The following is an 11,433-nucleotide window of genomic DNA, read 5'->3' on the forward strand; positions in this document are numbered from 1 at the left end:
AGTTCTGTACATTTAGTCATGCTTAGATCTGTTTAGTTTTACCATTAAGAAATTTGGTACTGTTTAGTTTAGCTTTCTCTTCCTGTAACCTGTCTGTAATTTTGTTCATTATCATGTTCTGTAACTTTGTCTGTAATTTTGTTCTTGTGTTGTAAAGCACTTTGAGTCGCCTTGTGCTGAAAAGTGCTATATAAATAAATGTACCTACCTACCTACCTACCTACCTACCTACCTTTTGGGGCATTTGACAGAAAACTATAATGCCTACAGGAAAACTGAAAACACTGCCTCAAAGAAGATGAAAATGCCTACATTTTTTACATAATCTGTTCATGTATCATAAGAGATGTGGGCATAGGAAGAGTTTGTTCACTAAAAAAATGTGTTCTGGTCAGACAGCTGCACACTCCAGGTCACGTGACCTCCATTCTGTCAGTTGAGAGTTCTGCTCATTGGTTTGCATTGGGTTTTAATGGAGTCGTTCTTTGCAAATTACGTCGCCATGGTAACTCAAAACATCAATAAAAGTAATAGCACACATCCCGAGACCGAGACAGTCGTTTTGATATAACTTTTGTATGGGTATGTTGCTCCATTCGGGTCGCATTAAAGTTGACTGAAGAGTAAAAACTATAGAAACACTTTTAGAGGTGGATAACAATAGGTGGCTGCCATTGGAATGTATAGGAAGCACTTCAGTGCATCCTATACATTCGAATGACAGTCCCCAATAACAAAACTGATTTTATGAATCCATTTAAAAAGTAAGCTTCAGCTCTTCTGGTGTTTCCAGATGTTACTAGAACACCTGGGAGGTTGAGGCTGAGGTGTAAAGTAGAAGGGTGCTTTAGTGAACCAACTTCAAGTTCAACTCGTATTATGTCACAAATCTGCTTTTCTTACCACAGTGCATAGAAATTTTTGAAACACCAACGTTTAATAAAATACTAGTTTGTTTTTTAAATATTCTTAAATCTTTTCAGCTGCAGAAGCAGCATTACTCCCAATGAGTTAACTTGCTTGGCCAGCTTATTTTTAAATATATTAGATTGTGCATGCAAACCACTGAATAGCAAATGTAGAAAAAATACTGTTACATTATTCTGGACAAATATAAGACAGAGAGACTTTAAAGTGTCTTCTTTTAACTGACAAGTATATATAATCAAATTAAAAAAGCATTTCAGTAAATTGTTGGAACATCTAAAATGTAAGTCTTTTATCCTCTCTATATACTTTCACAAAACTGTAAAAATCCTCAAGAATCAAACTATGAATAAAAGAGGTACTCACTTTGAAATCTTCTGAAACTTGAACACAGGAGCAGAAACAGCACTGTTCTGTCTTATACTTTGTAGATCTGAGAATAAATCAGACAGTCAGATTAAGTTGAACTGAAATCTCTGAAGTATCCTGTTACATCTGAAGATGGTCATATGTAACAGGGAACGTCTGCAGGAGGTGACTTTATAAGAAACACAGAAGTAAAGGAGGAACCAAACATTTTAAATTTTGAAGTCCCTCCCAGGGCTGCCAGTGTGTATGACTAAAACATTACCTCGATAATCAAGATAAACCTGTTTTTAATAGGTGTGTTGGGAAGTATGTTCATTCAAATGAAGAACACAATGATCCAATTATAACTGGGGTGAAGCTCAAATGGCATCTGGAACAGTGTAAAAAGAAAAAAGTTCAGAACATTCAAGAAGCATCCAAACAAATAAATACATTCATGCAAATATAGTCTTAAATTCAGGCAAATATGAGGCAAAACAAGTCAACTTTCAATGGAAACATTTAGTTCGTTATGTAAAAGGTGTTTCTTTGATACAGCATTTCAGATGGTGAGCGATGTCTAAATATGTTTTTAATAAATAGGGAGTTTGAACACAGATCATTTTTTTAGTTTTCTGTTTTTCATATTAAATGTCTGTAAGATATTTATTTAATTATTAAGTGATACTTTTGATTGAACTTATGTTAAAACAGAAAGAAAGCAAGAAAGCAAGAAAGAAAGAAAGAAAGAAAGAAAGAAGAGGAATCCATTATAAAGCCATTCCCTGGGCTGCCCGTATCTGCGATTCAAAACTTACTGCAACAATCAAGATTAACCTGTTTTTATATGTGTGTTGGGAAATTGTCATATAAATGCAGAACACAAACAACAAATCTTTCTATGAAGTTAAAATTATAATAGTGGTGAAGCTACAATGCAGTTAAAAAAATGTAAAAAAATACAAAAAAAATTGGAAAGATCTAAGGAGCATCTACACAATGTCCAAAATTCATGCAAATTCCAGGCAAATATGAAGCAAAACAAGTCGACTTTCAATGCAAACATTTGTTCCTTTACATATGTCAAGTGTCTTTATAACATCATCCTTCCCATACTTGACAAAGGAAGAACTTGACCAGACTCAGGATTTCACTCGCTTTTCTATTTATTTAGACCAGCAAACAAGAAGCAGAAAAGGTGAAAAATCTACAAACATAAAAAAAAACACATATTACATTTAAATTCATCCATTTTTCTTTATAACCTGAACCATTTCATACAGTTTATATCTATAGAGATTCCAGATATGTATTGCTATGCGCTGCTCTTGCTAGAAGGGTGAAGATCCAAGCTTGGAAAGGTAGCAGAGGAACTGCTGTGTATTCTGTGTTTTGTTGTTGTTGTTTTTTAATGACTGCTTCTGCTATCTTCAGCTTTATTGCTGAACACAAGCTCAGGTTTTCTGTTATCACATCATGGAGGAACACAGTAATTTAACTCTTTTGTCTAAAAAAAAAAAAAGCCAAAATACTGGTGTGTCGCTTATATTGTTTGAGTCATGACTTGTGCTGCTGATTAGCCCAGATTGCATTCACCTGCCAAGGCGCCAGCACACTCACCTTCATGCGTGCGGAGCAGCACACACAGCCACACCTCCGAGCATATCGCCACAACAATATAATAGGGTAGCTCTTTGATTTAGCATTTCAAATGGTGCAAATTTCCAAAATATATTTAGAATGGATAGGAAGTCTGAACAACAAGTGTTTGTTTTTTTTGCTTTCCTGTTTTTTATGTTAGTTGGCTTGTAAGATGACCTTTTAAAAAAAGAAAAAATGGGCCTGATTTGATTTTACCGTCAAATGTTTCTAAGGCTTGTGCAGCTGAGCTTTCTGGATTCACTGATGGTTTAATTAAAGTGTTTTGGGGAAAAAGTGTTGGGATCTGCAGTTTTTGGTCAGTCTTTGTTAGTGTTTCTGTTTTGTTTAGGTTCTTTTCTTTGTGGTCATGTTTTTCTGTATTTTGTGACTTGTGTTCCTTGTATATTTTATTACATTTTTTTTTGTTTAGTTTATTCTCCCTGTGCCTCCCTGTGTTGTCTGCCACCTCTTAGTAACTTTCACCAGTCAAATCTACCACGCCCATCCTCACCAGTCCGTCTCCGACGGGGGTTGAGGAAAATGTCTCTCTCTTGTTCGTTTCTGAGGGGGTCGAGTTGACGCTCCTCATCCAGTTCTTCTTGTTTTGAAGACGGGATACTATCAGGATCTCAATTTTTGTTGTTTATTTTAGTAACTTTTATACTTATTTCTAGGTTTTACTCCCTTTGTGCTCATGTTTAGCTCCTTGTGTATGACTTTCTGTTGCCTAATCTCAGCTCCTGCCTCACCCTCTCCCAACTATTATCAGTTCAGGTGTTTTCAGCTGTAATCAGCCTCAAGCCTTTATATTTCTCTTTGTCCTATCTTCCCTTCAGTCAGCCATTGTCAGCTCATGCTGCAGTCAAGTTTATCCTCTCTGTCTGTTGTTGCTGCCATATCAGCCTTTTGTTCAATAAATATTTCAGTTTTCACCTATGTCTGTCTGCATTCTGGGTTCACCTCCAAAAAACAATGACAAAAAACTGATATAAATTTGAATGTCAAATAGAAACCAAGGATCTCACTTGGTAAACTTAAAGGTTCTAGCATTCTTTAAAGTAAGAGTGTCAAACTCCAGGCCTCAAGGGCCACAGTCTTCAAAGTTTTAGTTGTTTCCTGCTCCAACACTCCTGATTGAAATGATTTAATTACCTCCTCACCAAATCATCAAGTTCTCCAGCAGTACGTCTATAAGTCATCCATTTAAATTGGGTGTTTTAAAGCAAGAACACATCTAAAACATGCAGGAAATGTCATAGTTTTGGTGTTTTGTTTGGTTTTCTAGTTCTTGTTCTGCTTTGTTTGTCTTTTGGATTTGTGTTCATGTCTTGTCACTTTCACCTCCCCAGTAGTTTTCCGGTTCATGCCTGCCACGCCCACCTCACCTGTTCCTTGTTGTGTGTCACAGCTGCAGTCCATAATCATCTTCCCTCTGTCTTTAAAACCGGTCTCTGTTTTGTCTCTTGTCACTGGGTCATTCCGCTTTGTCCACGGTAGTCATGTCTTGTTATGCCTTGTCTTGTCTCTTGTTTTTGGATTTTGTTATTGTTAGTTTTGCTGCCTCATCAGCCTTTTGTTTTGGTTATATTTTACTTTAATAAATTAGTTTTATTTTGAAACATGAGTCTGTGTTCTGGGTTCACCTCCGTCTCCATGCCTTATGACAGAAAATCAGCCCCCGAGGAACAGAGTTTGACACCTGTGCTTTAAAAGAATGCATATCACCATCTGACAATCCGGCCAAAGCTTTAGGCTAAGATCATCTCATGTTGAGATATGATCAAGTTGAGATCATTTTAGTTGTTTTTGTTTCTGCTGTTCCCTTCTTCAGGGGTCAATACAGTAAACCTCGCACAAAAGATTTGTCAATTGTTTTACGCTGGATGCCCTTTCTCATAAAACCTGGGCTCGAACCTGCATTATGGGACTGCAACAGTAACAAACAAGCTACCACAGCTCAAGCTGAGACCATTTTAGTCAAACCTTGAAAAAAAGTTTCTGTGCAATCTCATTTAATATTGCAAGATGTCATGCTCAATATAGGTTGTGTTGTGAATGGCCGTTAGCTACAAACAAATACAACAACATCTGTAAAATTGACTGAGTAATAGTTATTTTTGTGTTTTTTAAGGTCAGTTAGCTTTGCACTGGCTGGCATCTGCAATTGTGTTGCCTCCCAAAATTTAACAAGTTGTAGATGAACATCCATTGATTACTTTCTGAAACATTCAAGAAAATTTTTCCTGTGGTTCAAGAGATATTGTGGTAATATATAAACAGAAAAACAAACACACAGACACTTCCATTATGACTCTGCGTGCGGCAACTGTCTGCAAATTGATTTTAATGATTGCAAAAAGATGCAAAAACACAAGCATGATTATTGATGTCAGAATATAATTCAGAATTTTTTCAGATGCAAATCCAAAATAAACATTAATTTTTATTTATAAACCAAGTAATTTTTATCACAATTTATTTAATCACAAAAAAAAAGAAAAGATGTTTATATGAATTATTTTTTTGCAAAGTACTGAAAATTACTCAGATGATTCAAAAATGGTGATTGATGCTTTTGATTCTTTACTTGAAAACATTTGAGTTCATTGGAGGCATTTTAAGGCACACCTCAAAAAATTCTTTATTTGGGTGACATGACAAATCCCAAAAAAATCAGCCGAGATATCAGGAAATAATTGCATCAATCTCCACTACTCTGGTTCATCCTTGGGTACAATTTTCTAGAGAATACCCAAATTGTTTGACTCAAGTCATTAAGTTTAAAAGAAATGCTACCAAATACTGAAAACATGTAAGTAAAAACTCTCTTTTATTATTTTGGCATTTAACAAAACAGGATTATTTGGGAAATTCTAATAATGACAAAGACATAATGTAGAGGTGTGTTTGAGAACCATAGGTCAGTTATATCCAGATTGATAAGACAAAAAAAAAAATCATTTATTTGAGTCTATTTGAGTATGTCAATTCAAACATGCAGCAAGATGTAGAAACTGTTTATTTTAAAGAATCTTATTCAATTTCCTTTAAAAATTTGAAGGCCTAGCGTCCCTTGAAGGAATTCATATTTGCGGTCTTGTATTTCAAAGTTTTAAACAAATATGTTGTGTGATGTGTCAGTTCTTAAGTAAATGTTGGGAATGACTCTCAGCGACTACATCTCCAAACATTAGTTCATTATCTGTAAAACTGATTGAGTTAAAGCCATTTTTGTGTTTGCTAAGATCAGTTAGCTGTAATGACCATCTTAGTTTGAGTTAACTCACAAAGTTAATCAGTTGTAGATGCACACCCAGTGATTAGACACACACACACTCACACGGACAATTACAAAATCACCCACCCTTCCTGGCACCGATAAAAATGATAAAATAGAATCACTTTACTTCTTTCCAGCTTTAAATGAGAGACTTAGCTTTCTTAACATCATACTGAGCTGTTTGAACCCAAAGCTCTTTTAAAGACCCTCTCTGCATCCTCAGCAAGCATGTTGAGAAAATGACTTAATGCTTTGTAGGTTCCTGCAAAAGAAAGTGCCATTGCTGCTGGGATTCCAATTATTGGAATGAATTTGCTCACTTCCTCTCCTGCCATTAATGCAATAACACTTGCCAACTGGGCTAAAACCTTTATGATGAGAGCTCGGGTTATGGTTACTCCAGCCAGTGGTGACAAGATGGATTGTTTCAGATCATCATATGGAACACCTGTGGTGTCAGCTAGTTTCTTCAGTGATTCGATATCAAGCCTAAAAGTAACAACATAATGTGTGACAGCTGTAACTATGAGGTTTAAATCAACAGTAACAGAAAGCCCTGGAACTGGTACAGCTGATCCAGCTGCAGATCCAGCAGCATAATACTTTATCTGGGCCTGAAGAGCTTCTTTCTTCTTGTTTATCACCTCCTGGTTGATGTTTGGCATGGTCATCAGTAAAGCATGTCTCTTGAGTTCAGGAAGTTCTCTTTCTAAAGTTTCATGTAACAGAGGGAAATCATACAGGTGGAGCTCAAAATTGCACAGCAGGAAGACCTGTGGAGACTTAAATCCTTCATTGTGCATCCCTGTAATATAAGCAAAATACAATATCATGTAGATTTTAACCTTTACAGTACAATGATTAAAATTTATAATTTTTGATTTCCCTATTTTCTGACAGATAAACAAATATGAACAAACACTATTTACTAAGTTGGTAATTGTGAGGTGTCAGTATTTATACAAAACATCTTTCTTGGAGTAATTTTGCAAGTAATAAGTAATGATTTAAAAGATAATTTAAAAAAATTTAATACGAATAATAAAATAACAAATGTACCTTGAATGCAGTTGTCTCTGATTGTTTGCAGAGTCTCCTGTTCATCAAAATTCCTTTTATATCTCTCCTCAGCTTGTAAATCATTGTCGATCTTTGAGCGAACAAAGTAGAACTTCTTTTCCATCTTCTGAATTGCCTTAGCAAGTTTCACATCATTTTCTCTGAAGCGAGTGTCTGAGATGATAACAAAGAAATCAAACTTCTCAAGTTCTACAAGCTCCAGGTATTTGTCAGCTGGAAACTTTGTGGTACCAACACCAGGAAGATCCCATAATTTAACATTGGGATATTCTGGATGGGGGTATGATCTGATGTCTGAGGTGGTTTCTTCAACACCAGTAGGAGCTGCTCCCTCATCATTGTTGGTCATCCCTCTATAGTAATTAATAAACGTGGATTTACCAGAGCCAGATTCTCCTGTGATGGCAATATTAAGTGGAGTATCATTTTTCTGTTCTATATATTCTTTAATCTTCACAGCTGCTGCAGCAGGGTCAGTCTCCATCAGTAATTGAATTTCTGTATCAAACTTGTCATCCATGTTGACTCCTAAACAGAAGAAGAAAAACATTCAAAGTTTAAGATTAACTCAAACCCAAAACAGAATTAAAAAAAAATCTATCCTGCTATGATGAAATAAGAATGAGGAAAACACTAACACATAATTCTACAAAACAGGAAACACACATTCTAAAAGTTTACTTTCACACTTTGTAACATTTGTGCTTCATTTGAGATGTGAAGTCACTGACTACACAAATCACAATAAGCTGTCTTAGTTGGACAAGATTTTCAAAATAGTTATGACTTTGACAGTAAAAATAAAATAAAATTATTCTTTTCAATAAACAGATAAAACACAGCCTATTTTCGTTCACAAAGAAAAACAATAAATATTCAAAACAATCACATGACCAGTTAGTTTAAATGGACTATTTATTTGAATAACAGAACTGAATGGACACTGAACCACATTTTTTTTTTTTTTAGTTTATGAATCCATTTGAAAAGTAAGCTTCAGCTCTTCTGATGTTTCCAGATGTTACTAGAACAACTGGGATGTTGAGGCTGAGGTGCTAAGTAGAAGGATGGTTTAATGAACAAACTTCAAGTTAAACTCCTTTTATTTTAGTGTCGCAAAGCTGCTTTTCTTACCACAGTGCATATCAGTTTTTGAAACACCAATGTTTAATATAATACCAATTATTTTTTAAAATATTCTTAAGTCTTTTCAGCTGCAGCAGTAGCATCAATCCCTATCAGTTAACTTGCTTATCCATCTTATTTTAAAATACATTAGACTGTGCATGCAAACTACTGAATAGAAGAAGTGAAAAAAAAAAAAATACAATTACATTATTCTGGACAAATAGAAGACAGAGAGTGTCTACGTTTAACTGACAAAATAAAAAATTATTAGAAAGCATTTCAGTAAATTGTGTCATGGGTTGGAGTATTTTTAATTCTGGGTTGGCTCTACATAGACATTACAAACTGTTGGAACATCTAAAATGTAAGGCTTTTCCCTTTTCTCTATTCTTTCACAAAACTATAAAAATCATCAAGCATCAAACTATGAATAAAAGAGCTACTCACTTTGAAATCTTCTGAAACTTGAACACTGGAGCAGAAACAGCACTGTTCTGTCTTACACTTTGTAGATCTGAGAATAAATCAATCAAACAGTCAGATTAAGTTGAACAAATCTCTAAAGTATCCTGTTACATCTGAAGATGGTCAGATGTAACAGGGAAACTTCTGGAGGAGGTGGCTTTATAAGAAACACAGAAGTGAAGGAGGAACCGAACAATTTTAATTTTCGAAGTCCCTCCCAGGGCTGCCAGTATGTATGACTAAAACATTACCTCAATAATCAAGTTAAACCTGTTTTTAATAGGTGTGTTGGGAAGTATGTTCATTCAAATGAAGAACACAATGATCCAATTATAACTGGGGTGAAGGTCAAATGCCATCTGGAACAGTGTAAAAGGAAAAAAGTTCAGAACATTGAAGAAGCATCCAAACAAATAAATACATTCATGCAAATATAGTCTTAAATTCAGGCAAATATGAGGCAAAACAAGTCAACTTTCAATGCAAACATTTATTCCTTCACGTAAAAGGTGTTTCTTTGATTCAGCATTTCAGATGGTGAGTGATGTCTAAATATATTTATAATAAAAAGTGAATTTGAAAAAAGATCATTGGTTTTTTTGTTGTTGTTTTTTTAACCCAGAATGCAGACTCATATTGAAAACTAAAAACTAATTTATTGACAAGAGAGAGAAAAAAAAAGGCTAACATGGCAGCAAAAAACAAAGTAACAAGAACCTTACAAACAGATAGCGGGATAGACAAGCACCACAAACATGACATGAAAAACCACAGAAACATGGACATCAAAAGCAGAAGGAATGAACCAGCGAGGACTGAGCAGTATGAGACTGGTTTTAAGGAACTGAGGGTGAGTGGGAAATGAATTAAAGCTGGGACGTGATGAGGAACAGGTAAGGTGGGCGTGGCAGTTTAGACCAGAGAATTACAGAGCTGAGGGCAGGTAAATAGTCACTGGAAACAGAAAGCAAAACTACACAAGAACTTAATAACTAACCACAGGATAAACAAGAAATAAAACAATTACAGATACATAAAACAACAATGGATCCAATACAAAATAAACTCAAATATAATCACATCCATGACAGTTTTCTTGATTTTCACAATGCCTGTAAGATACTTGTCTGTTTATGATAGTGATACTTATGATAGGACTGATGTTTAAAACTGAAACAAAGAAACAAAAAGGTGGAGTTAATTTTAAAGTTCCTCCCTGGCCTGCCACTATCTGTGATTCTAAACCTACCTCAATGATCAAGATTAACCTGTTTTTATATGTGTGTTGGGAAATATATAATTGCAGAACACAAACAACACATTTTTTCTATGAAGTTACAATAATAACAACGGTGAAGCTAAAATGCAGACTAAGAAAATGGTTGGATGTTTCCAAGGTTTACAAATTCTATAAAAAGTGTAAGGGTACATGTTACAAGATGGATATGTTAGGAATCATTAACAGTTTATAAATTATAAACCTCAGGGCACCACTCCCAAAAGAGGGATTTATCTAGGATTTATATATTTATCAGTCTCAATAAGTTACCCTAAACAATGAGTTCTTCACTTTGGAGTAAGATCATAATTATATTAAAACACACAAACACAAGTGAATTAAGTTTTGCACCGTTTATGTGACATTTATCAAACAAACAAAAATAGCACAAGTTATAGTAGGTTACGAAGGGTATTGGAATATTTGAATTTGGTACCAAAATATTGACTGAGATTGAATCAGCATAAAGGTTGAACAGGAGAGTCTAACTAAATCAAAGAAGTAAAACTATGAGGCAAAGGAGGGTTTGAAAAGTTAATGGTACCGTGAGGGTGGAAGTAACAAAAATTATTATGAATTTTTTTAAAAAGTACAGTAAAAAAATGATTAAATTTAGGCTAAAGACCTTTCTTGTCTTATTAGCCCCAGAAGTACATCAGGGGAATATCAGGAGACTTGTTCCTACTAAGAGTTGACTTTTATCAGCTGCTGCGTTCGGTACCAGCTGATGGATCGGCCAGAGATCAGTGAAAGGGGCTCAGAAGTGGTCATGTCTGAGTTTAAGGTCTGATCTTCTGAGCTGAGGCGAGGAAACTCCTGCAGAAGCTCCACAGTACTGTCCACATCACAGCCTTCTGCCTCAAACAGGTCTGTATAAAACTCCATGGCATGGCTCCTCATCTCAGCTGGATCTGAAGCCAATCTTCCATTTGAGAGTTGAAGGAAAACCTTAAGTTTTCTCTGAGCAACATACAGGTGCTGGTCATAAAATTAGAATATCATGAAAAAGTAGATTGATTTCAGTAATTCCAAAGAGAAACAGGACTGGACTGCTGGTGAGTGGTCCAAAGTCATGTTCTCTGATGAAAGTAAATTTTGCATTTCCTTTGGAAATCAAGGTCCCAGAGTCTGAAGGAAAAGAAGAGAGGCACTTCATCCACGTTGCTTGAAGTCCAGTGTAAAGTTTCCACAGTCAGTGATGGTTTGGGGTGCCATGTCATCTGCTGGTGTTGGTCCATTGTGTTTTCTGAGGTCCAGGGTCAACGCAGCCACATACCAGGAAGTT

At 35.4% G+C, this 11,433-nt stretch overlaps 4 protein-coding genes across 5 annotated transcripts in view; all 4 read right to left on the reverse strand.

Moving 5' to 3' along the window:
- The window catches only part of LOC108245102 (interferon-inducible GTPase 5-like), a 26,917-nt gene extending 25,491 nt beyond the window's left edge, over nt 1-1,426 (reverse strand). The window contains exon 1 of the mRNA XM_037977810.1: nt 1,294-1,426. The gene's annotated coding sequence lies outside the window, so the exon portion shown is untranslated. The remainder of the gene's footprint in view (nt 1-1,293) is intronic.
- The window catches only part of LOC108245078 (interferon-inducible GTPase 5-like), a 16,926-nt gene extending 15,499 nt beyond the window's left edge, over nt 1-1,427 (reverse strand). Inside the window, exon 1 of the mRNA XM_017431716.3 lies at nt 1,294-1,427. The gene's annotated coding sequence lies outside the window, so the exon portion shown is untranslated. The remainder of the gene's footprint in view (nt 1-1,293) is intronic.
- LOC108245103 (interferon-inducible GTPase 5-like) overlaps nt 1-1,431 on the reverse strand; it is a 6,018-nt gene extending 4,587 nt beyond the window's left edge. Inside the window, exon 1 of the mRNA XM_017431760.3 lies at nt 1,294-1,431. The gene's annotated coding sequence lies outside the window, so the exon portion shown is untranslated. The remainder of the gene's footprint in view (nt 1-1,293) is intronic.
- A 3,790-nt stretch (nt 1,432-5,221) lies between these two features.
- Nucleotides 5,222-9,009, reverse strand: LOC108245073 (interferon-inducible GTPase 5-like). Of its 2 annotated transcripts, XM_025009482.2 has the most exons (4): nt 8,852-9,009; nt 7,658-7,804; nt 7,256-7,429; nt 5,222-7,001 (listed from the first exon to the last, which is right to left on the reverse strand). In XM_025009482.2, the coding sequence occupies exons 2-4, from the start codon at nt 7,794-7,796 to the stop codon at nt 6,364-6,366; spliced, it is 951 nt and encodes a 316-aa protein (XP_024865250.1). In that variant the 5' UTR covers nt 7,797-7,804; nt 8,852-9,009; the 3' UTR covers nt 5,222-6,363. The 2 variants fall into 2 exon arrangements, with proteins under 2 accessions (XP_024865250.1, XP_017287200.1); XM_017431711.3 differs by having other exon boundaries at nt 7,256-7,804.
- Between the last annotated feature and the right edge of the window lie 2,424 nt (nt 9,010-11,433).

The sequence above is a fragment of the Kryptolebias marmoratus genome, linkage group LG10 (genome assembly GCF_001649575.2).
Source record: "Kryptolebias marmoratus isolate JLee-2015 linkage group LG10, ASM164957v2, whole genome shotgun sequence".
NCBI lineage: Eukaryota > Metazoa > Chordata > Actinopteri > Cyprinodontiformes > Rivulidae > Kryptolebias > Kryptolebias marmoratus.

Bases quoted from the DNA above. Each gene is read 5' to 3' on its own strand.
- LOC108245073 (XM_017431711.3), bottom strand. From the start codon at position 7,796: ATGGATGACAAGTTTGATACAGAAATTCAATTACTGATGGAGACTGAC. The intron at 7,002-7,255 runs GTACATTTGTTA...CTTATATTACAG, and splicing joins CAGAGACAACTGCATTCAAG to GGATGCACAATGAAGGATTT.